The 22,466-nt window shown below is 58.5% G+C and overlaps 1 protein-coding gene across 10 annotated transcripts in view; it reads right to left on the bottom strand.

Annotated features, from left to right (window-relative positions):
- Positions 1 to 21,334, bottom strand: part of PACS2 (phosphofurin acidic cluster sorting protein 2) — a 53,319-nt gene extending 31,985 nt beyond the window's left edge. For 7 of the 10 annotated variants that reach the window (XM_074326748.2, XM_074326753.2, XM_074326749.2 and 4 more), the window contains exon 1: positions 21,005 to 21,333. In XM_074326748.2, coding sequence (XP_074182849.1) covers positions 21,005 to 21,123 — 119 coding nt within the window. In that variant the 5' untranslated portion in view covers positions 21,124 to 21,333. Of the gene's footprint in view, positions 1 to 21,004 lie in introns of all 10 variants that reach the window. The other 3 variants (XM_074326757.2, XM_088797590.1, XM_074326754.2) reach the window with 2 other exon arrangements.
- Between the last annotated feature and the right edge of the window lie 1,132 nt (positions 21,335 to 22,466).

The raw sequence follows: 22,466 nt of genomic DNA, 5'->3' as shown, positions 1-22,466 counted from the left end.
GACATCTTCAGGTCGCTGAGTCTGCCTGTCAGGTGCTTTACGTCCTGGAGGACGTCATTAGGTGCTTCTCCTGGGAAAGTCTTTAACGCCCTGTGTTCAAATTATTCCTGGATAGCTGCTAGTTGCTCTCATGAATAACAGTCCTCTTATTTTCCGATTATTGCAGCTATTTCAACAGCACTGATTCAGTATGCTGACCTCATATCGATCACCTTCCGGTCTTCTTCTTGGCCCTAATTATTTGCATACTCTCTCACATTGTCCTTTTGAGCTGCCAATGGCAACTTTGTTTCTTTGAGCTCCATCCTATTTACTTTCTGGGTCTTGTTGCACCTTTCTTCTTGATTTTAAAGGTAATGTTTCTAATGTTTAAGGACAGTGACAGCAGCACTGTGAACGTCCTGCAGGGATGGTGTGTGCGAGGCTGCAGTAATGTGGGAGCCAGCAGCCAGCACTCGGACTGGGGCCCCAGGTGCACACTTCAGTAAAATGGCAAATGAATGAACAGCCACACGTAGACGCTCACCCTGGACAGTGCAGCCCTGGAGATTGCTAACAGGTACACTACAGCAGGCAACAGTTCAGTTTATTTCTGAGTCCCTAAGGAAGTACGCTGAATTTCACCAGATGCTTTTTCTGGATATAGTATGATCTTTCAATCTGCAAAGCGGTAAGTTAAAATAACTATTCTGACGTTAAATAAATCACCACACATCCCAGAAGTAGTTCCTACTTTTTATATGTTGCAGGGGTTTGGGGTCCACATGTGACTTAGCATGTTCACACCTGTGTTCCCAAGTGCATTACCTTGCTCTCTCCCTGCTGCTGCCCTTGGGCACCTCCATGACCCAGCTGCCCTTGTCATCCTTCCTTAACCTTTCCAGTCTCTGGACTACATCATGTGAGATAGGGCTTATTTCCTGAAGATCTGGAGAAATTCATCCATAAAACCATCTGGTGCTCTCTGGGGAGAGAGCAGGTTTCCATGTGATTGGTCTCTTTACATTTTCTATTTTACTAAGTCAATTACTAATTCACTTTTTTTCTACTAAATTAGCCCACTTACCAACTTTCCCTGTGGGTTGACAATGTTTACCCTGTATTTCCGGGTTTCAACTCCGACTTCAGCCGTACGACCCACCCCACAGCCATCTGGTGCATTCTGCTTTCCTCTCACTCGTTTTCCTAGAGGCCTCTCCTGGCAGCAGCTGGCTTCCGACACATCCGGCATTGTTTCTCCTTCATTACGTGTTGCTCTTTATTACGTCTGCTCCTCTAATTTTTTATTCTCTCTGTTCTTTATGTAACTTGACTTGGATGCTCCTGTGACCGAATGCTGACCTCTCACCTTGAATATTTGCATTTCAAACGAGCAGTCTGTTCTCAGAATTAACACTGACTGCTCCACACGGCAGTCCACCACCTGCTCACTCGGGGCTTCTCCAACCCCCTTCGGGACGAGCAGCCAGCTTAGCGCCCCACTTCACAAGACCCCCACCACAGACGTGTGTCTGGGACCCACCAGCCATCCCCAGCTGCCCTCCCAGCTCCTGCCTGGCCCTGCGTCCCTCTTCATCCAAATGGATCCCAGGGGGTTTCCTGGTCATCAAGCCAGGCATGGGTGTACATCTCACACCTTGTCTTCCGTCTCTCCGGGCCATTGTGTCTGCTGCTGGCCCTGCCGTTTCAGAGCAGCTGGTCTCGCTGTCTCAGTGGGGATGGGACAGTACACCTCTCCTTCTGCAGCATCTAGTGACGCTTATCGCTACACCATCTTTGGTCGGAGGCAGCCGCTGCTGTCACTGCGGACCATCCTGAGGATGAAGGCTCTTAGGCAGGAATACTGGTCTCTGGTCCTGAGAGCTGCCCTGTACACACACTTCAATCTTCAGGGCCTCTGGTTCTTGTCACGCAGGACGAGCTGGGGCTGCAGGACTTCTGGCAACTTTGAGGGACACAGATATAGCCACACGTCCCCAAGAACTTGCCAAGGGCCTGGGGAGTACGTGCAGGAAGTGAGCCATGATGGTCAGCAGAGCTGCAGAGGCACCCACCGCCCATGACAACTGGGCGCCCCAGGCGAGGCTGTGTTGGCTGAAGGCAGGTTGTGAGCACCTCAGAACCACCTCCTGCCATCAGGTGGGCTCCCAGGAGACCGGGCGATCCAGCTGGCTCCAAGGTCCCTTTTTGTGGATGTCTGTCTGTCAGCACCAACACCAGCTGCTGTGGTGCCCCCATGTTCCCAGGCCTTTTGCAGTGCGGGGCACCCACAGGCTGGAGCTCCTGGGTCGCGAGCTGCGGCCCTGCGCTGCCTGATGCCCGCCCCACCCGGAAGGCTGGCACGCCTCCAGGGGCTGGTCCTCGCCCAGCCCAGAGCCACACAGCTCCAGGCCACGGACAGAAGGGCTGGCCTGGGCACCAGACAGAGGCTGGAAGGTTGTGTTGTAAGGGCCAGAGTCTGGAGAAAGAGGGATGTGCTGGCAAGGTCAGAGGGGAGAGCAGTGGGGGAAGGACAGGAAAGCGGGGATTTCCAGGGGTGGCCGCGTCCACTCAGGAGCTGACCTGCACTGGTGGACTCCAAGGGGAGAGACAGAAGGGCATCCAGTGGCCTGGGGTTCATGTTGCTGGGCCTAGGCCCTGGGGGGCAGGGATCAAGGGTGGATGGACACAGCCCTGCGACTCTGGACAGAAGGCCAGTGGGGACATGGTGAGGGGGGAGCACCCTGAGAACGGGAAAACGGGGACAGCAGTGTCACTCAACAAGGCCCCTGGGGGCGGGAACACACACAGCCCAGGGGAGCAGGGATGAGGGGCTTGGAGTTCAGACTCTGGTGGGGCCCCTGAGGTCAGGCACCACAGCCCAACAGCCCAGGTTTTTGTGAGCTGCAGAACAAGTGACATTTCAGAAAGTTCGCAGAAGCCTGGTTTTGAAGCAGTTTTCATACATGGAGGCCTGCAAGGCAATTCCATGTCAAGAGGACAGTCGCATGGTTACTGCACCTCAGGGGCTGGATGGCGGGTCCCACCCACTCTGCCAAGTCCCCTCTGTGGGCCCCACACGCAGCCACACAGCAGAAGGAAGCAGGGCCCCTCATGGCCCACGCCCCGTTCCTGCGTCCAAGAAGCCTGGCCAGCACCAGCGCCCCAGTCCCAGAACAAAGACCTCAGCCCATTCACCTTGGGAACCCCAATTCCCAGTGTGTGGGGGCAGAGAGCGAGGCCTGAAATAGCACAAAGTGGCAGTTTTCTCTTTGGAAGACTGTCCCCCATGTCCCAGCATGTGTGATGCAAACCAGAGACTGGAGGGCCCCCCAAGTATCTGGGCAGAGGGGGTGGTACCTCCTTTAAACCACCACCCCATTCAGGAGCTGGGGCAGCAGGCAGGTACTCTGGGATCCTGGCTCCACTCAGCTGCAGGAGGGCACTGGCGGGGGAAGGGTGGGGACAGGCTCTCCAAGAAGGGGCCCTGGGGCTCTGGGAGGGCAAGGTGTGAGCAAGGGCAGGCCCTGCCCAGGGGGCTGGAGCCCATGCGGACCAGCTGCACCCACAGCCCAGCCAGGCCAGTGAAGGCAGCGCCGGTCAACACCGAGGGTTCTGGCTTAACTTTTCCCCCAGGAGGGGGTGTTAGTTGCTACAGCGTTATTTGGGGAATAGTTTGGCAATGTCTAATTTTATCTTTTTTTTATAGTGGTAAAACATACATAAAATTTTACCATTTTAAGTGCACAGCTCAGTGGCATAAAGGACATTCACTGTTGTGCGACCATCGCCACCATCCGTCTCCAGAACGTTCTCATCGTCCCAATCTGAACCTCTGTCCCCATTAAACACTCACTGCCCAGTCCCTCCTCCCCCGGCCCCAGCACCACCATCTACTTCCTGTCTCTGTGGACCTGACTCCTCCAGGGACCTCAGACGTAGTCGGACGATGAAGTTCGCGAACTCATCCTAGAAAAAGTGCTCCATACCTCACTGCTGAATATCACTACAGTCACCTTCGAAGTCCTCCCCTTGGGAAGCTGTGCACTGACGCCAGTGCCTAGTCCACCCTTCAAAGCAATTTGCAAACTCTTTTTGGAATGGCCATCAGAGCTGTCGTCGTATTAACCCTTGATGTCCTGAATGTCATCAAAATGTCTTCGTTTCACTATTTCCTTTCTCTTCGGGTAAAGAAAGAAGTCAGAGGGGCCAGATCAGGTGAGTAGGGAGGGTGTTCCAATACAGTTGTTTGTTTACTGGCTAAAAACTCCCTCACAGACAGTCCTGTGTGAGCTGGTGCTTTGTCGTGATGCAAGAGCCGTGAATTGTTGGAGAAAGTTCAGGTTGTTTTTGTCTAACTTTTTCACGCAGCCTTTTCAGCACTTCCAAATAGGAAACATGGTTAACTGTTTGTCCAGTTGGTACAAATTCATAACGAACAATCCCTCTGAATAAAAACAGGTTAGCAACATCATTGCAACAAGTCTGCGAACTTAACTGTCAGACCTCATATGAGTGGATCACACAGGATTTGTCCCCTCTGTGACTGCCTGTTTCCCTGAGCCTAACGTCTTCAAGGTCCATCCGTGTCGCAGCAGGTGTCAGGGTGTCCGTCCTCTTTAAAGCTGAAAGACGTCCGAGTGTGTAGGTGGACCAGGTGGCTTACCCATCAGCCGCCATGGACACTTGGTGGCTTCCTTGTCTTGGCACCGGTGAAGCGTGCCGCTGTGAGCGTGGGGCACCAACGCCTATCTACGTTGTTTCACTTCTAGGACACACACAGGGGACACTGCGGGGTGGCATGGTCAGTTTGTACTAAGTGCTTTAAGGACACCCCACTGTCTCCCACGGTGGCTGCATCATTTTACACTGTTGTGCACGGGGGCTGGTTTTTAAACTTTTGATTAAAAACTTGCTAAGAAGGGTTTCCCCACAAACAGGGCTATCTCACCCAACGGTGCCCTAGCCCTGCTGCGCGCAGGGGACAAGCATGTGCCTTGCTCGCTGAGCCGATTCTGGGCAGTGACACTCTTCTTCAGACTGAAATGTGACGTTCTCGCGAACGAAGTCAGAGCCGGGCGGGCGGCCGCAGGAGCATGGCCGCAGTGCCAAGGGCAGACGAGGGGCTGATGTAGCCAGCACAAAGGCTCTTATGGAAGCACAACAAAAGGACAAACGGCCCACAGAAAGGAGGGAGGAGGCCGGCAGAGGCCCCGCTCACACACAGGCCCTCGGGCCCCACAGCCTCAGGCTGGCGGGCCTGCTCCTGCACCCGGAGCCCAGCTGAGCTCTCCTCAGAAGAGTTGCAGCACTTCAGGGGGTCCCCCCGCCACCAACTCGGGGCACCTTCCCATGCACCTGCGATTTCTGGCCGCCCAATGAGCTGGAGTGTGAGTCCCTAAGCCCCAGGGAGTGTCTCCTCCCCAGCGAGGGGCTGTCCACAAGGCGTCCACTCGCCCAACGCCCAGCAGACACCCCTGAGCCTGCCATCCCATTTTCCTGGGGACGCTTCCGCCATGAGCAGCCACGCATCACACCCGCTCGCCTGCCTGGCTGGTGTCCTCCAGTCTAGAAACATCCGTCCTCCTTTCTTACAGCTTTTTGTGGTAAAACATGTACCATATTCCCAACTAGCCTGGCTGATAGTGGCATCTTCCTGCAGACATTTCAAACCGGTAACTGTTATATGAAAGGAAAATAAACACAGATGAAAGCCGGAAAATAAACAAACAAAAAAACACCATAAAATCGCCATTTCAACCATCTTGTGTAGAAATTGGCGGCAGGCAGCACAGATGCATGTCAAGCGGCCCTCCCCTCTGATTCCAGAACATTTTCTCTGCGCTCTGCCCAGCCTCCGGTGGCAGCCCTTGGTCTGTGCTCTGGCCATGCAGTCACCCACGGTGGCCTCAGTGCCTGCCTCCCGCGCAGCAGCACGCTTTCCGGATTCACCACACCGGGGCGTCAGGCCTGCTCTCCTTGCCAGGCCAAGTAACACTCCACTCGGGGCAGAACATGTGCTCACGCACTCACCCACCGATGGCCACCTGGGCTCGTTCCAGCTCTGGGGAACCGTGAAGAAAGGTGCTATGAACATCGGTGGACAGCTTTCTGTCCGAGTCCCTGTTCCCGTCCTTTGGAAAGAGTGACTTGCTGGGTCACATGGTGACTGCCTAACCCTCTGAGGGGCTGCCCCAATTCCCGTTCCCAGCAGCAGTGCCCAGCTGGAGGCCTGGCACAGAGCCAACCACACGGGCCAAGGAGGGACCCTGGCCGGGCCCAGCCCCCCACAACAGGGTAGGGCCCTCGTAGGCACGGAGGGCATTTATGGGTTTGTAAAAAATGCAGCAGTGTCTGGCTGGCCCTGTGACAACACTGACATCGCCGTTTTCTGCCAGGCACGTGGGGACATGAGGGGTGTGCCTCTGTGGCCCCAAATGCGCTAAGTGTCTTGTGGGAGGAAAAACTAAGGGGCCTTTTGTTTCCAGGGCTGACCTGCCTGTGCTGTTGCGTGTCTGTCCTAGTGGGAGGTGGAGCTCTGCACTGGCAGTTGGCCAGGCGGCCCCCACGCCCTGCCCACCTCCCAGGCATCACAGCCCAGTGATGGTACCCATGTACTCCCCGTGGGCCCTACCAGCAGCCCGCTGCCCTGCTTGGGCCCCGGCTGTGCCCAAGGCCCACGCAGCCAGGCCACGGCACGCAGAGGCCTGCAGAGCAGCAGGCGGCCCAAAGCACTTCCGTTAAGAACGGTCCAGCAATCTTGAGAGTGTAATGCTGAGCGAAATAAGTCAGACAGAAAAAGCCGAGAACCATGTGATTTCACTGATATGTGGTATATAAACCAAAAACAACAAAAGAACAAGACAAACAAATGAGAAACAGAAACTCATAGACACAGACAATAGTTCAGTGGTTACCAGAGGGTAAGGGGGGTGGGGGGTGGGAGATGAGGGTAAGGGGGATCGAATATATGGTGATGGAAGGAGAACTGACTCTGGGTGATGAGCACACAATGGGATTTATAGATGATGTAATACAGAATTGTACACCTGAAATCTATGTAATTTTGCTAACAATTGTCACCCCAATAAATTTAAAAAATAAATTAAAAAAAAACAAAAAAAGAACGGCCCAGCAATGGAGAGCCGAGGTGTGGATGGTTGTCAGGGCCAGCTCTGCAGGAGGTGAGGGCTCAAGTTCCCCCCACACCCTGAGCACTGGTCCCCTTTCTCGGAGGCCTGAGGCGGCTGCCAGCTCTCACTGGCCCAGCTCAGCTTTCTCTGCTGTCGGAGCCTTATCTAGCTTCCTGCTGATCAGGAGAGGTCAGAGGTGCCTTCTCAGTGGCCCTGCCGCCAGCATGTGGGGCCAGGGTGGCTCCTGCAGGAGGCGAGGGACATCAGGGGCTTCATCATCCAGGCCGGGACCCCTTGGAAAGGGCAAAGGGGGAGGGGCTGGCTTGCTGTGAGCCCACCTCCCAGCCCCAGCCATGGGGTCGGGGAGGAGACGGATGGGCCAGTCTGAGGGCGGTGGTGGGCGCTGCATTCAGAGGCCTCTTCAGCACGGGCACCTGCAGTGCCGTGTGTCTGTGGGGGGCAGGGCTCCGAGGGCTGTGCAGACAACGCTGGATAACACCACACCCTCGCCAGCCAGCGACCAAGCCATTATACACAAGGGCCATCACCCATTCTGGTCCCCGCCATCAGGACCCCCGTCCTCAGGCCACATCCTGTCCTGGTGACTCAGAGGCCCAGAGGTCACTCCTTGCCCCTCCGCCTCCAGCCCAGCAGCCCCAGGCTTGCAGGCACACCTCAGCAAGAGCTGCAGGGGAACCCCACATTGTCCCGGCAGGTGAGGGCTGACGGGTCTTCCTGTCAGGAAAGAGCACCTGCCCAGGGCTTTCCCATGAGTGAGGACCTCCCGGCAAGAGGGGCTTCATTACAGCAGGGGCGGCACAAGCCCTAATGGGCAGCAGCCGGCTGCCAGGCCTGGGGTGCAGGCTAGGGAGCCCCAAAAGCACCTCGGTCAGGCCACGTGACCCTCCAGCATGGCCTGTGGCCTGGAGCTGCCACAACAGATTTCAGGGACCGAGCGATGGGCCCAGGCGGCCATGCTCCAGGCGGGAAGCGGTGGTTCAGGTGACTCTCGGTCAGGAGAGCAGGGACCGGCCAGCCGCCAGCCCTGGGGTCTGCAGGGACAGGGTGCGGGCGATAGCCTCCCAGGGGCTTCTTTGCCAGCCATCTCCTGTCCCTCCCCCGACTTCCCATGGGCAGGAGCAGGGTGGGAGGGGTGCGTGCTCACTCAGGGGTGGGCCTGGAGGCAGGTACCCCTTCTTCCGGCTCCATTAACATCCAGCTTTCCCGCGGGTTCAGAGAGCGCACCTGGCCTCACCCCAGCCCAGCCCGTCCAGGCATGTCCCCAGCCCGTCCAGGCATGTCCCCAGCCCAGGCAGCGCAGTCCTCAGTGATGGGGCAGCAGAGGGGCGGGGCCCAGGGCTGACCACAGAGAGCGTGTGCGGCGTGTGGCCAGCCAGCAGAGCCACGATGGGGACACCCACGATGGGGCAGCCTCCCAGAGTGCCCACTCATGGGCAGACTGAGGGAGGCACAGAACTGGCCCCTGCTGGGCGTGGGGTGTAGCCATCTAGGGGGACATTAGAGTGGTACCTTGTTTTCAAACGTCTCCGTTGACAAACATTTCGGTTTACGAACGCCGTAAATTTTATGGATCTATGGCATCATTAGATAGTAAAATTCATGCTAAATTTGCAGTTTTAGGGGTTGATTTTAAAGGTCTGGAACAGATTAATCCATTTTGCATTACTTTCTATGGGGAAACCGTGCCTCGGTTTTCAAACGTTTCAGAACTGGAACGGACTTCCGGAACGGATTATGTTTGAAAACCAAGTACCTACCACTCTAGGTGACCCTGTTTGTTGGACACCGAGGGGCAAAGGGAGGTGTGGCAGCCACAGGGTCAGCAGACGGGTAGGAGGCGAGCAGACAGAGCTGACAGGGCACAGGGCGGGCTCCACGCATCTCCGACGTCCTACACCACTTGGTCCACAAGGGCCCCAACCCAGCTCCAAGTCCCAGGCTCAGTGGAACCCCCGCTGGGGCCCCTCCCAGCACAGGGCTGCAGGCCCACTGTGAGCCGGGCTCTGCTGGCCACAGGCTCAATGTGGGGGAGACCACGACACTGCGTATGGGTGCCAGGTCTGGGGGTGGAGGGCGCAGATCCATGTGGCCTCAAAGCACCCGTGAGGGGTGCTGCTCCAGGTGGACATCCCCCGAAATGCTGGGGGACAGTGGGTACTGCAGACTGAATTCTGTGTCCCCCAAATCCATATGCTGAAACCTAACCCCGAGGGGATGGATCAGGAGTGGGGAGCCCCCACGAATGGGATCCACGCCTTACAGCAGGCCAGGGAGCTCCCTGTCCCCTTCCCTCACCAGACACGGGACTGCCAGCCTCCAAGCCAAGGGATAGGTGCCCGTTAAAGCTGCAGAGACCCCGACAGGGGAGGGGCAAGCCTGTCGGATTTTCCTCTGCCCCACAGCAGGCGGACACCCCAGGACTAAGCACTGCAGAGTTCAGCCCCTCCAGGAAGACGGAAGAACAGGGAGGCAGAGAAGGGGACACACAAAGTCTGACCAGATGAGAATTCTCCCAAAACAGGAAAAACACAAATGCTCGTATTCGGCAAACACGACAGAGTCCCAAGAAGGATGGAACAGCATTGACAACAAAGTCACCCCCACACGCCGAATCCAGAGAAAGCCCAGGAATCAGGGAGAACACATTACCCCCAGGAACCACGAGCAGGCTGAGCGCAAACCCCTCAAAACCACCAGAGGCCACAAGACAGATTCGTCAAAATGCCTAGGGCATAAACCACCAACCTGGGCACCACCTCCCACTGACAGTCCCGCGGGAGAGGACTTGGGTGCAGGGGGGGGGAGGCTGGCCCTTTGTGAGGAGGGATCTGAAACCAGGGGGCGGAGAAGGGTGCAGGGTCCTGTGTTTCAGGGTCCTCTCTCTGCTGGGAGGTGGACGTACTGGTTCACCTTCAGGGTCAGGAATCTCACTTTTTAAGCAAATCGGTAACAAATGGACCAGAAATCGATTTGTTGGAGAGAGTAATAAACAAAACTCAATCAACCTCCATCAATTTGCAATAAAGAAATGACCAAAAATAGCAAAGGAAAAGCACAACAAAGAGAAGATGGGGCAACAGAAATAAGCGCACACAGTTCGGTCATCACAGCAATTGAAAGCTGCCCGTTACAAGCCAGTGTGGGCTTCACAATGCTGTTCCCGGGGCCAGTGAGGCTGTCATCGTGGGCTGGGCAGGGACAGAGGGGGCAGCAAGATGCTGTCAGGATGTGCGTAAGGCGAAAGCAGGACTCGAGTAGAGATGACAAGTGATAAGAGGGCAGGTCACCTGGAAGCTGAACCAAGGCCAGGCCTGGCCACCTCCGGAATGTCCTGCGAGAGATGGGAGCACGGCAAGTCTTGGGTGGGCCTGGATCCTGGTGTCCCAGCTGGGCAGGTGGCCGCAGTGACAGTGGGACATGGGGTCCAGAGAGATGCAGCTGGCCCAGCTGGTGGGGGGCAAGCCACCGGAGTGTGCAGAGTGGGAAACCGTACAGCACAGCGGTCCTCTGTCTCCGTGGCCTCCTCTGGGAAAGGACACGCCCCTAACGGGAAGTGTCCAGAAGCCCCACCCCATCCCATTTCTCTGCAGAAACCACCCTGCAGCCCACCCCCACCCCCGCGTCCTGTCCCAGGAGATGACACGCTTGGACCACTACTCAGAACACGTCTCAAATGCTCTAACACCAGACCCACCGTCCGTCCCCCCACACCAGACCCAGCCCAGCGCCCACTCTCCCTCCCTGCCTCCTGGTTTCACCTGGGAATACCAGGTCACTGACTACTCTGCACCTGAGACACTGGACACAGCCCCAAAGAACTCCTGCCCACCCAGGCCCCCAGCCTTCCTAGGGTCGCCCTCCCCTCCACTCGCTGGGCCATCGCCTCACATCCTTCCCACGCTCCCTCTGCTGAGAAACAGGTGATTGGAGGGGAACAGACGTATGCCCCCTCCTCCTGGGTGCACCCCATAGCACCCGGCCCCCATCACGGCACGAAACACTGTCCCCAAGCCTCCTCTAGCCACCCCTGCTCCATTCCCCTCCCAGACAGCTGCCTACCCCTCGGGCCCCTCGTCACCACGTCTCTCTTGGCCACACCCCGCCAGACTGTGCACCCCACCAGAGGAACCCCTAGAGTGGTCCCAACACCAGGGTCCATGCTCCCCACACACCTCGGTCCCAGAAGCTGGCCTTTCTTCTGGAAAGCCTGGGTCTCAGGCTCTGCCGTCAGCCGTCTCACCCTTGGCAGAGCGCTCCATGGAGCCCAGGGCCAAGTCCCGGGCATCTTCTCAGTCATGCCACTGGCCGCCCTCGGGCCCACCCCGGGCAGGTGCTCACATGTGCCAAGGCTGTCACCAGGTGAGGCCAGAGGCCACGTCCTATGACCCCATGGGCACAATGGTCACCTTTCCGGGCCCTGGCTTTCCCAGCATGAAGCCCACGGGTGCTGGGTGTCTGAGCAGCTGAACGGCCTGGAAGGCACCCATCTGGGGTCCCGCCTCACAGCCTGTCCTCTCTGGAGGGGCCACTGGTGCAGGCAGGGGGTGCTTGCCTCCCTCTGGACTCGCTTGCCTTCCCACACACGTTCCTGCCATTTGGTGAGCCCGCAGGCTCACCTCCAAAGAGGGGGTGCTCCAGGCCCGCCAGTCACCGGGGCTGCAGAGCTGGGGAGGAGCTGCAGGTGTGCGTCTCCAAACAAAGGGCTGAGGGCACCTTGCCCAGCTACTGTGAGATGGACTTGGAGTGGCTCCAGGCCTGAGCGGACCAGAGGGCTGTGGTCACTTGCCTAGCACCACAGTGACCACTCCCCCAAGGGTGCTCAGGACCCCGGCCCTGAAGCACTGCACTGCAGCTGGCCTGGGGGTCCACACCCTCCTCTGGGCATCGGCCAGTCCGTTCCCCAGGAGCAGCTGGTAGGGGACAGCAGGCCCGCCCTGGTTCCGGGGGCTTCTCGTCCAGGGAGGGCAGGTGACAGTGGCCTGGGAGCACATCTCCAACGACAGAGTAAGTGCCACTGAGGCACAGGGTGTGAGGGGGCGAGCACAGGGTGGGGTCGTTGCTCCTGCAGGAGAGGGCTGCCGGGTCGGCCCGGGGCCGGGGCAGCGCCGGAGACGGCTTATCTTCGCCCCGGCCCAGCCTTGTCTAGTGTGAAGGTTAAGGGCAGGTCCGAGCATTGTCACCTCCACAGCAGGGAACGCACCTGCCCTTTACTCTGGGGACTCTGTCCAGATGATGTCCAAGCCCCTCTCTCTAGGTCAGCGATGTGCAAACATGGGGCCCCGCCACGCTTCCTACAGTGGCAGCCCGCCATCTTCACTGTCCTCTGAAAGCTAAGCGTAGGAGGAAAGCCACCAGGGCTCTCCCAAGGGTCCTTTCAAGCACGTTCCTTCCCTCCCCTCAGACAAGCCACCCACTGAGCTCTGGCTCACCCGAAGGCCAGCGCCCCGGCCCTGCTCCCGCCCAGGACAGGGCACAGGGGCGACTTCCCAGCTTTCCAGTGACCGTGAGACCAGCGCACCGCCGTTTCCTGTGTCCGCCACACGAGGGCTGCTGGTGGCAGCTGCCCCCCTCCACTGCAGGGCTCCTGTGGTGGCACAGGGATGGAATGTCAGCCTGTCAAGGGCCCAAGTGCTGGGTGGGAGCAGCCGTGCCCCAAGGCGCCAGGGGCTGGGGGGCTGTTTTCCAGCAGCCGTCATCGCCCTTCCCAGGGAACTATTCTCCAGGAGGCAAAGTATGAACGAGGGAAAGCAGGTGTGCACATTCTCTAGCTCAGGGCTAGGGCCAGGTCACGTGTGCCTGGCCCTGGGGCCTCACTGCAGGGAGGACACAGGTCCCCTCATGGACTCGCTGCCCGTCTGTGCCAGAGAACAACCTTCGCAGCATCCTGAGCCAGGCCACGGGAGACCCAGCACAGCTGCGTCCGCCCCAGGTTCCTAATGAACGTCTTCAGTGATCTGGCAGAGGCAGCGGTGCTCTGGAACCCACAGGCAGGTCCCACCTGTTCCCCCAGGGCACGAGTGGGGAGGTGGGGGGGGCAGAACCGAAAGACGGCTCCCAGGCCAGACCCCAACCAGTCCCCTGCGGGACCTGCAGCTGGCACCTCCACCAGCTGGGCCCAGAACCAGGTGACAGTCTGCAAGTCCAGCGCAAGACCCATGTGCAATGTGCTACCATCTGAGAGCTGGAGAAGCAAGTGGCCGGTGGGGGAGCCGGGACCCAAAGTCCCTCAGCACCTGAGCACAGCCCCGCCACTTGCCAGGCCCAAGGAGCAGTCCTTGGTCAGTGCTGACCAGGCCAGGCACACGTGTCTCCTGCCACAGCCAGACCCTCGTCCCTCCCAGGGCTCGCTCTGAGTGGGGCAGCGCTAAGCACCAGAGTGGTCCCAGCTGCCAGCTCAGCCTCCACTCCCACTCCTCTCTTGGGGCCCCCCAAGGCTGGTTTTCACTCGAAAAGCAAATGCTGCCTGCCAATGAGCCCCACACGCTGACCTGGACGCTGCGTGGTTTGTGAGCATATCCCAGGGCCAAGCCAGAGAGGAGGGCGTGGTGACTGTCAATCTCCATTAGCTCCAAAGTGTGACAACTTGAACTTACGCTGCAACGGGTTCAAGCCTGAGCTGGACTCACGCTCCTGGAGGAGTGGGCGCATGTGGCCGGCGTGGGGCTGGGGCCGCCCAGGAGGCCCAGAGACCCTGGCCAGGAACAGATGGCTGTGTCCTGGCTGAGGGGTAGGTCACCAGAATCCAAACCCAGACAGGTCTTCACAGCCAACGTTCGCCCACCCCAGCTAGAGGGGGCAGGGCACCCCTGGGCCCTCAGGGTGAGGAAGGGTCACCACCCCACTCCGTTGCTGGGCAGTGCCTCAGAGCACGTGCAAGTGACCAGTTAGCACATCTGCACCCCTCAGATGAGGAAACCAAAACGCCCTCACGAAGGGAGTGTGGGCACACACGGACGTCCCCCACTGCTTCCAGGGCTCCCTGCTCAGGGGAGCGTCCAGGCCGCAGCCCTAATGTCCATCCACAGGCGGGGAGCAGCCTCCCGAGAAGCGCTTGCGTCCCAGCCTGCGGAACACAGAAGTGCACGCATCCCCCAGGAGCAGGCCGAGGGCAGTGCTCGCTGGGGACTGAAAACACAAAACGCCATCACGAGGAACGCAGTCCTTAGAGACACTGACATGCCGAGTCCCTCACACTGAGGCCACGTCCATGCCACCCACCTCCAGGCTGGAGGGACCCAGCTTCTAAATGCGTTCCCATGCTATCTGTAGGGCCATCTTTCAGTGCCACTGTCCGGAAGCCCCTGGAGCCGGCCAGGCATGGCGGCTGGGCCGCCGCTCACACACTGTCGGCTCTCACCGCCGGGAGCCCACACTGTGCCCAGCACCAGCAGGAAGGACAACAGTGATCCAGCAAGCAGCTCAGGGTCCCAGACTGGACGAGGCCTGGTTGTGCCCATCACGGGGGGCGGGAGGGCCGTGGCGGGGGTCCCGCCCGCACCTCAGCATCCCTATCTCTGCGATGGGTCACTCTGGCCATGTCACGGGGCGCTGGGCTCCTGAAGGACACTCGAGGTCTGCCCCTGTTGCCTCCATGCCCATCACAGGGTCAGAGCACCCCCCACTCTTCTCCTGACGCAGAGCCGCTGTCTGGAACGGCCGCTCCACCCCCACCAGCACCCCCCTCCATCCTCCCGGGACAGGACGCCAGGCATAATAGGGAGGGGGGACACCCAGTTTCGAGCTCAGATCCGCGAAGACAGGAGCATACAGCAGGGCCACACGAGGGCCCCCAATCTCCCAGGTCACAAAGCATCAGAGGACATCACAGACCTGCTAGACTAAAGCTCCCGCGCTGGCCTCTGCACAAATGCCAACTCAAAAAGATGAGGTGATCACGGCACGAGCCCCACGGACACCGACTGCCACTTCACTGCACGACGCAGGCACAGACAAGGCACACTCAGCGGGTGTGTGTGTGTGTGTGTGTGCAATGGATCTGCACTGCCTGCCCCCGACACACCCAGCCCGCAGGCCACGCACCACCAAGTGTCAGCCACCTCAGTCTTTCCTTGGGGCAGCCCTGCGCCCTCAGAGCCTGCAAACCACACGCCCCTCCCCACCCACTGCCCTACACACAGCCGCCCATCGCCACCGCCCCACCCAACCAAGCACACCCACCGATAGGTCAGTATCACCCAAACGAAACGAAATCCACATGCCTCAGTGTGGCATCTCTGTTCAACTCCAGGCACGTTCACCAGCAGCCCCCACGCAGGCGCTGGGCAGGGTGGGGAGGGCCCGACAGCCCAGGGGGCGTGCACAGAGTGGGAAAAGGGCTGGGAGCTGGCCACTGCCACAGGGACATGCAGAGCCTGCCCAGACTGCCGCTCCACTAACGCCGGTCAGTGGGCACCCATCCAGCCGGTGCCCCAGCAGCGAGGACACAGACCAGCAGAAGTGACACCTGACAGTGTCTGGGGACTTCCCAGATGAACGAACACCACCAGTCCACAATTCAGTCCACAGCCCTGACTCGGGCAGTAACAGCAGAAACCCACCCTGACACAACGGCCACTGCAGAGCCACGAGGACACAGGACAGACCTCCAAATGACTCACACATGACTGACACTCATGCTCAACAGCAAAACCGAGAGCCAAGTCAGGGTAGGTGCATCATTCACGCACAGAGAGGACCTGTCCCCCAGAGCCCACGGCCATCAGAACACCTGCACGTGCACAGGGGACCTGCCACCTGGACGTCCAGGGCCAGCAGGATAGCCCCAGGAGTGAGGTCAGACGTCACTGGACAGTGAAAGAGCCGCTAGTGGTCGGCAGGGTCACTGAAGGAGCCCCTGAAGACGCGCTGTCAGACAGAAGGAACAGGAAGGGCTCCAATTCCGAGGCAAGAAAAGTGACCAAGAGGAAGTACAGAGTTTTGAGGTTAATCAATTATCAAAGATAGAAAGCAACTGCAATAACCTTTTATGGGCTTAAAAAGAAGACAACTGAAACACATCAAACAAAAGCATATAAACATGACAGGTTTGGTCAGCATGACACGCTTTAAGGTCCCCGTGTTGCTCAGGAAAAGATTAAACATACAATTAACTTTAAAATTTAGCAGCAAGCATGCAAATTACAATTTACACAGTAACCACTTAAAGACAAAAAGGAAAACAAATGTGTATTGAATGTTTTAGTTAAAAAAATAAAGATCGTCAGGTTAAACAAAAACAAAAATGTAGACTCATGTCAAATAACCAAAGATACATGTAAACATGTAAGGATACAGAAAAGTTTCAAGAAAAAAGTTGGGAGAAAATATAACAGGCAAATACCGTCCAAAAGGCAGCTTACAGAGCGCTATGCTGCTCTCCTGGTCCAGGTTCAGACAGAAAGCGTTACCCTGACCAGGTCACGAGCCACACATGCTAAAAAGTTCAAGCATGGGAAGGCAGTCTAACTCTAACCATGTGTGTACCTAGTTACCTTGTCTCACACGACAGAACCGATGTCAGGTTGGAAGATTCTAACACAAAGGGACGTAGGTCAAGAGCATGGCCTGGGCCTGACCTAAGTGGACAGACACCAAACACGGCACCTCAACTGCCAAACACATTCCTTTCAGTACAAGCAGAACTTGTAGGAAAAGCAACTTCTAACTGAGCCATAAGGCAAGTCCCGTACTGACCACGTACTTGAACAAGAACGAATCATGGAAAAAGGAGAAAAAATGAATTCAACAACGGAAACATCGCCAGAGAAAACCGTATGTTTGGATAGTAAGAAACTTTGAAATAGCCCATCACGTAAAGAGAAAGAATAATGAAAGATTTTACAAATAAGTGAACGATTCTGCACATAAAAAAGCTTGTGAGACGCTGCTCAAGCGTTACTTATTTTGCAGCTACAAATGCGTGCGTAAAGGAAAGAAGGAAAAATGAGCTGTGTGCTTACCTTAAGAAATTAGAACAAGAACAGCAAAGTAAACCTAAGGAGTGTAAACAGAAGGGAATAAAGATGAGAACTAATTTCATTTGAAAACCTGAGCCCGTGGTGACAGATCAGTGTGTGTGTCCCCCTGCACGAGGTCACATAAAGAATAGAGGGGACAGAGCCACAGATTCTGCAGACATTTAAAAAATAAGACTAATACGAACACCTTTATGCCAATAAACTAGAAAATCTGGACAAAATGGACAAGTTCCCAGAAAAAATGTATTTCTGAAATCTAAGAGACAAAAAAAAAATGTCCTTTGAAGGGGCTGCACCAGGGCACGGACTTCCCACAAGGCGACCCAGCTCAGGCTGTTGTGGGATATTTCCCCCAAACATCCTAGGAAGAATTCCAGCGTTACGCTGACAACACCACGGGACAGTGCAAGAGGAAACAGTCCTTGGCTTTCTCCACAAGATGTCTTGGCCCGAAGCCCATCAAGACTTAGCCGAGGGCGAGTGCAGAGCCCAGACGTGGGCACAGGGGCCATCCAGTCACTCAGAGCGCGAGGCCGCCACACATGGGCGCTCGGCTATCCTTCCCAGAGGGCGCAGTCCCCACTAGCAGGTCAGTCATGCATTTATCACAAAGGGGAAGCAGCACGTGACGCCCTTAACTCAGAGCGTTTGCTTATATTCAAAACCCACTCGCAATGAGCACAAGTAAAACCTAAGGAGAGACCATTAGAATGGCTAAAACTAAAGACACTGACATGGAAGGTTAACACAACTAGTGGCCGCAGAAGGTGGTGTCACCACTTCAGAAAACTGGCAGTTTTTTATAAAGCTGATACCCGCTCACCTCCCCTGTGACCAGTTATTACGGAAGAGAAGAGAAAAGACACGTCCCAACAGCCTGTACCCAAACGGTCACAGCGGCTTTGAACACAACATCCCTGACCTGGAAACAGCCCAAACGCCTACCAGCAGGAGCAGGTTTAAACAGTGTGGTTTGTTCCTCCAAGGCGATGGCCAGCAACACAAAAAGCAAAGGCTCGCAGTCTGAGCAGAGGATGCAGGCCCAGGGCCCCGCATCCCAGGCGACACAGGCGGCCGGGGCCTGCTGCCTGCTGGGGTGGCTGCCTGCATGCAGCTGCCACTGCTGACCCTTCCCCGAGTGGAAGCCGGCCCTCCACAACCTCCCTCACAGGGCCACGGAGCTCTCAAGGAGGCTGCAGGAGAAAGTGCAGGGACAATAGCATGTGCACACATGTCCAACCCCAGACACATTATTGAGTTCATGAAACACAACAGGAAAAACAATTTAAGTGGAAGTGCAGGGGTCTAAAGGCCCCAGACCCTGCTGGAGCCAGCGGACACAGAGCCCTCTGGGGACATGGCATGGACAGGGAAGGGTGGCCCCGCCAGACACAGCTTGGCTCAGGGTCAGCAGGGAGGAGGAGGGCTGTGTCACCTCGAGGAAAGCCACGAAACCGAGCCCTCCCACGTCACTGCCAAGGTGCCTGGCACGAACTCCCCGCCACACTAGGGACGAAAGAGCAAGAAAGAGGACAGAGGCCGACGCTGTGTGGAGCCAAGAAACACATACTGTCAGCAGAGGGGGTTTCAACACATGTGGCCAAAGCAAGATTAGTGCCCGTAAAGAAGCTGCTGAGACTCAGGTTGGGGGAAGGAGAAAGAAAACTGGCAGAAGAAAAAGGAATTTCGCTGACTAGGAAGTAGAAGTGAGATACACTGGCCATCAGAGAAACTCAAATTAAAACCACAACACCACTTCGCACCCCCCAGATGGGCAGAAATTAAAAGTCAGGCAGTGTCGGTAAGAATGCCGGTGGGGGCCAGGCTGGCACAGCACTCTGGGAAGCCGCCGGTAGTAACGCTGAGCACACCCCCAAACCCCACGCCGGCATGCGCTCAGGCCTGCCCGCACATAGGATACAAACACACAGGACAGGGTCAGGGCCTGAATGCCCACAGTGGCACGGTCGTAACTGGTCAAAACCTGGAAAATAAGCCAAAAGTCCCCTGACAGAGCAGAGACGCACGCTGCTGTCTGACGGGGTCACCAGGCAGTAGTGACAGCCATCAGCACAGATGCCACGCAGAAACTTCGAGATCAGGCAAAACCGAGAACAAAGACAATGTGACTCCTTTCATAGAAGTCCCCGCACAAGCCTGGCAAGGATGGGCATCCCGGAGGGACAAGGAGGGGCCCTTAGCAGAGACACTGCCGTCAGCTCTGCCTTGCCCAGCATGATGGCAGCTCCCCGACACCCAGTGCTGTCCAGCCCACACCCCACATCCCACCCACGACCTCCCCGCACACACACCAGACTGGGCTTCGAGCAGCTCCACGGGGGGGGGGGGGGGGGGGGGCTGACACGACCCCTCAGCACGGTCTCTCCGGCCACCTCCCCCCTCTAGGTTAAGACTTCAGTGGTCTTTCATGGATCCCAGGAAGCCCCTGAAGAGGCACAGCAAAGGCAAGGTACATGCCACACTGTGTCTGGGCACTTGGCCAGCAGGGGGGCAAGCGTGGACTGGGGCAGCTGTAATGGAAGGCAGCCAGGGCAAGAGGTCCAGCGGATGCTGGTGGTGGTGACAATGCAGAGGGAACAGACACGAGAAGCCGGGAGGGGCGAGGTCACAATGAGGGTCCCCTGACTGGGACCTGGCAATGGGGCAACTGCCAAGACAGGAAACGGAGGAGACTGGGCCTGAGAAGATACTCCTCAGCTTGGCCTCGAGGCCCACACAGGTGTGGGAGCCGTGCTGAGTGCCCTCAGCTCTCAGCCCTGCGCTCTGGGAGGGCAACCCCGCTGTCCACGCCCCCTGCATCCCCAACACCTCACTCAGTGACACCTGTTGAAGGAGCCATGGCAGAGTGCACGGCCCTCAGTGCACACCAGCCACTTCCTGTGCCTGGATGGCACTCCTGGGGTCCCCAGCACAGGTCTCCCCAGGGAGACCTCTTCCCTGCCATCCCTGCCTCCTGGGGTCTCTCCAGAACCAGGCTCTGCTGCAACCACCCGCTCCTCTCTGCCCCTCAGCCTGGGAGCTTCACAGCAGGCACCACAAAAGCGGAGAGAGACCAGTAGAGCTTCAAGCTGACAGGAGAAACAGGGAAGTTGGCAGTCTGAGTGGAGTGGGGCTGACCACAGTTCTGGCCTGTGGGTAAACCTCGTCCAGCAGCTACCACGGGGCGACGGGGCTTCCCGACCAAGTGGGAGGACAACGTCTTCGTCCATGGCAAAACTAACAGCATGCTGCAAAGAGCCGTGTTTATGTACAAGCAAATGTCCGTCCCTAAATTACCAGGCATAGTGCAAACAGGAAAGGCACATGACCATCAACCAGAAAAGAGGGGATAGCGCCAGACCCCTCCCAGGACAACGAATAAAAGCGTGTGCTAGCTGACGGAGTGTGATCATGGTCCCAGCTCTGTGTGTCCTCTGGACACTGCGTGCCCTGAGAGTCACTCCCAGGCTGCTCAGACTTCAGCGTGGCTGGACGCAAAAGGAAATCTGTGGTGTGGATGCAAAGAGGCGACACCTTCGGTCAACTCCACCAGCACTACATCAGTAGGCAGGTGCAAGGATGCCGGTTGGGAGCCAACCACGTGAGCGCGCCCGGGAGACGGGGACCTCGGAGACCCTCCAGGCATCAGGGGTTACTCGCAGGGAACGAGTCTGCATTCCGAAAGCGGGGCGCAAACGCCACGGCCCCGAGCGCGAGATCCTGGGTGGGGTCCCGGTGGCCGGTCCCAGGTGGGTGTCACAGTGGCCGGTCCCGGGTGCCCGGTCCCGGTGGGGGCCCCGGCGCGAGCTCCCGGGTGGACCGTCCCAGATGGACGGCCCCAGGTGGGTGGCAGGTGCGCGCGGGAACAAAGCGGCCGGCCGTGCGGCGGCGTACCTGGGCACGCAGCTGGGGCTGGAGCCGTCCACCTCCCAGGTGGCGAACAGGTTCATGGGCACCGGCGTGTTGAGGACGGCGGGCGCGCCGGCGAGGCCCAGGCGGCCCCGCTCGGCCATGGCGCCGGCCCCCCGCTCCTCGGCGGCCTGGGGCTGCGGCCGGGCCGCGGACGCGCGGCGGCGGCAGAGGGCGGCGGGCGGGCCGGGCGCGCGGAGGGCGGCGACGCGGTCACATGGCGGCAGGGCGGTGGGGACGGCCGGGCAGGCGGCAGACAGGCCCGCGGGCGGCGACGAGGCTGTGGCCGCCCCGCCCCGCTCCGCGCGCGCCCCGCCCCGCGCGCCCGCGCAGCGCATCCCCGGCCTCCGACCGCGCCGCCGCCGCCGATTGGCTGGGCGGGGGCGCGCTCACCGCCTCCAGACCAGTGGCGGCCCGCGGAACGCTCTCCGGAAGTGAGGTAGGCGCTCACCTCCCCGCCGGCGTCGCGCGAGGCCTCTCGGCCCGCGGCTTGCGGGAGCTCGCGCCCGCGCCTGCCCACCGGCCGCGCCCCGCGCTCTCCGCCCCGCCCCCCGGGAGCGGCAGGGAAAGGCCGGGAGAAAGCGGGGTCCCCGCCGGGCGCGCCCACCCAGAGCCTTTCCCTGCCTGAGCGTCCCGCGCACCCCTCGGTTCTGCAGCCCCCCCAGGAGCGCTCGTTGTCTCCACGCACCAACCCGGGCCTTCGCGCGTACTCCGAGTCTCCCCGTCCCCTGCGCATTCCCCGTGTCCCCTGGCGCCCTGTGTCTCCCGCACCAACCCCCAGACCACCAGGCTTCCGCGCCCCTCCAGTCTCCCAGGGCCTGGCGGAGGTTTGCAGCAGGATGACCAGCGCCCACCTCGCCCGCCGGAGGGGTTCCTGCCTGCCGGGTCCCAGGGGCGCCCCCCAGGCTAGTGTGTGGAAGCGATCCTCCGTAATTCCATTCTGGGGTGTCCTTTTTATGCCTGAGCCTCCTTATTATCCAGCAACAGCCTTTCTGCATTTTTTACACAAGACAATGGAGGACAAATGCATGGGGCAGGGGCGGCACTGACCCTGGGCTCACAGTGAACTTGGGGACCCAGGCCAGTAGGAGGCAACGACCAGAGCTACCCACTGGGCCCACGGGCCAAGGAAGGTGGGAAAAAGCCCTAAGCGAGGACATCTAAGTCTGGGGGCCAAGGAGTCCCCTCCCACATCGTTTTGGCGGCTGTTTTGGCCGGTCACCAGGTGCTGAGACTTAGCGAAAGCTTTCCTCCTGTCCACAGTATTATTACATAGTTGCTTTTCTCTGCGGCTCCTGGTTCCTGTCTGCGTCCTGTTGTCGACAAGTTGTTTTACGGAAACAAGTCAGCTCAAGCAGATGGACTTCCTTCCCGTGCCCTCGGGTTTACCACCATAAAGCCCCGGGGGTGCTTTCTCCTCAAAGAACCCCAGCCGGCTCCCTCCTTT

Source organism: Rhinolophus sinicus, chromosome 3 (genome assembly GCF_057876585.1).
Source record: "Rhinolophus sinicus isolate RSI-liver-muscle chromosome 3, RSI-T2T, whole genome shotgun sequence".
Classification (NCBI taxonomy): Eukaryota; Metazoa; Chordata; class Mammalia; order Chiroptera; family Rhinolophidae; genus Rhinolophus; species Rhinolophus sinicus.
The sequence above is the reverse complement of the archived record's forward strand: the minus strand, read 5'-3'. Positions and strand labels throughout refer to the sequence as shown.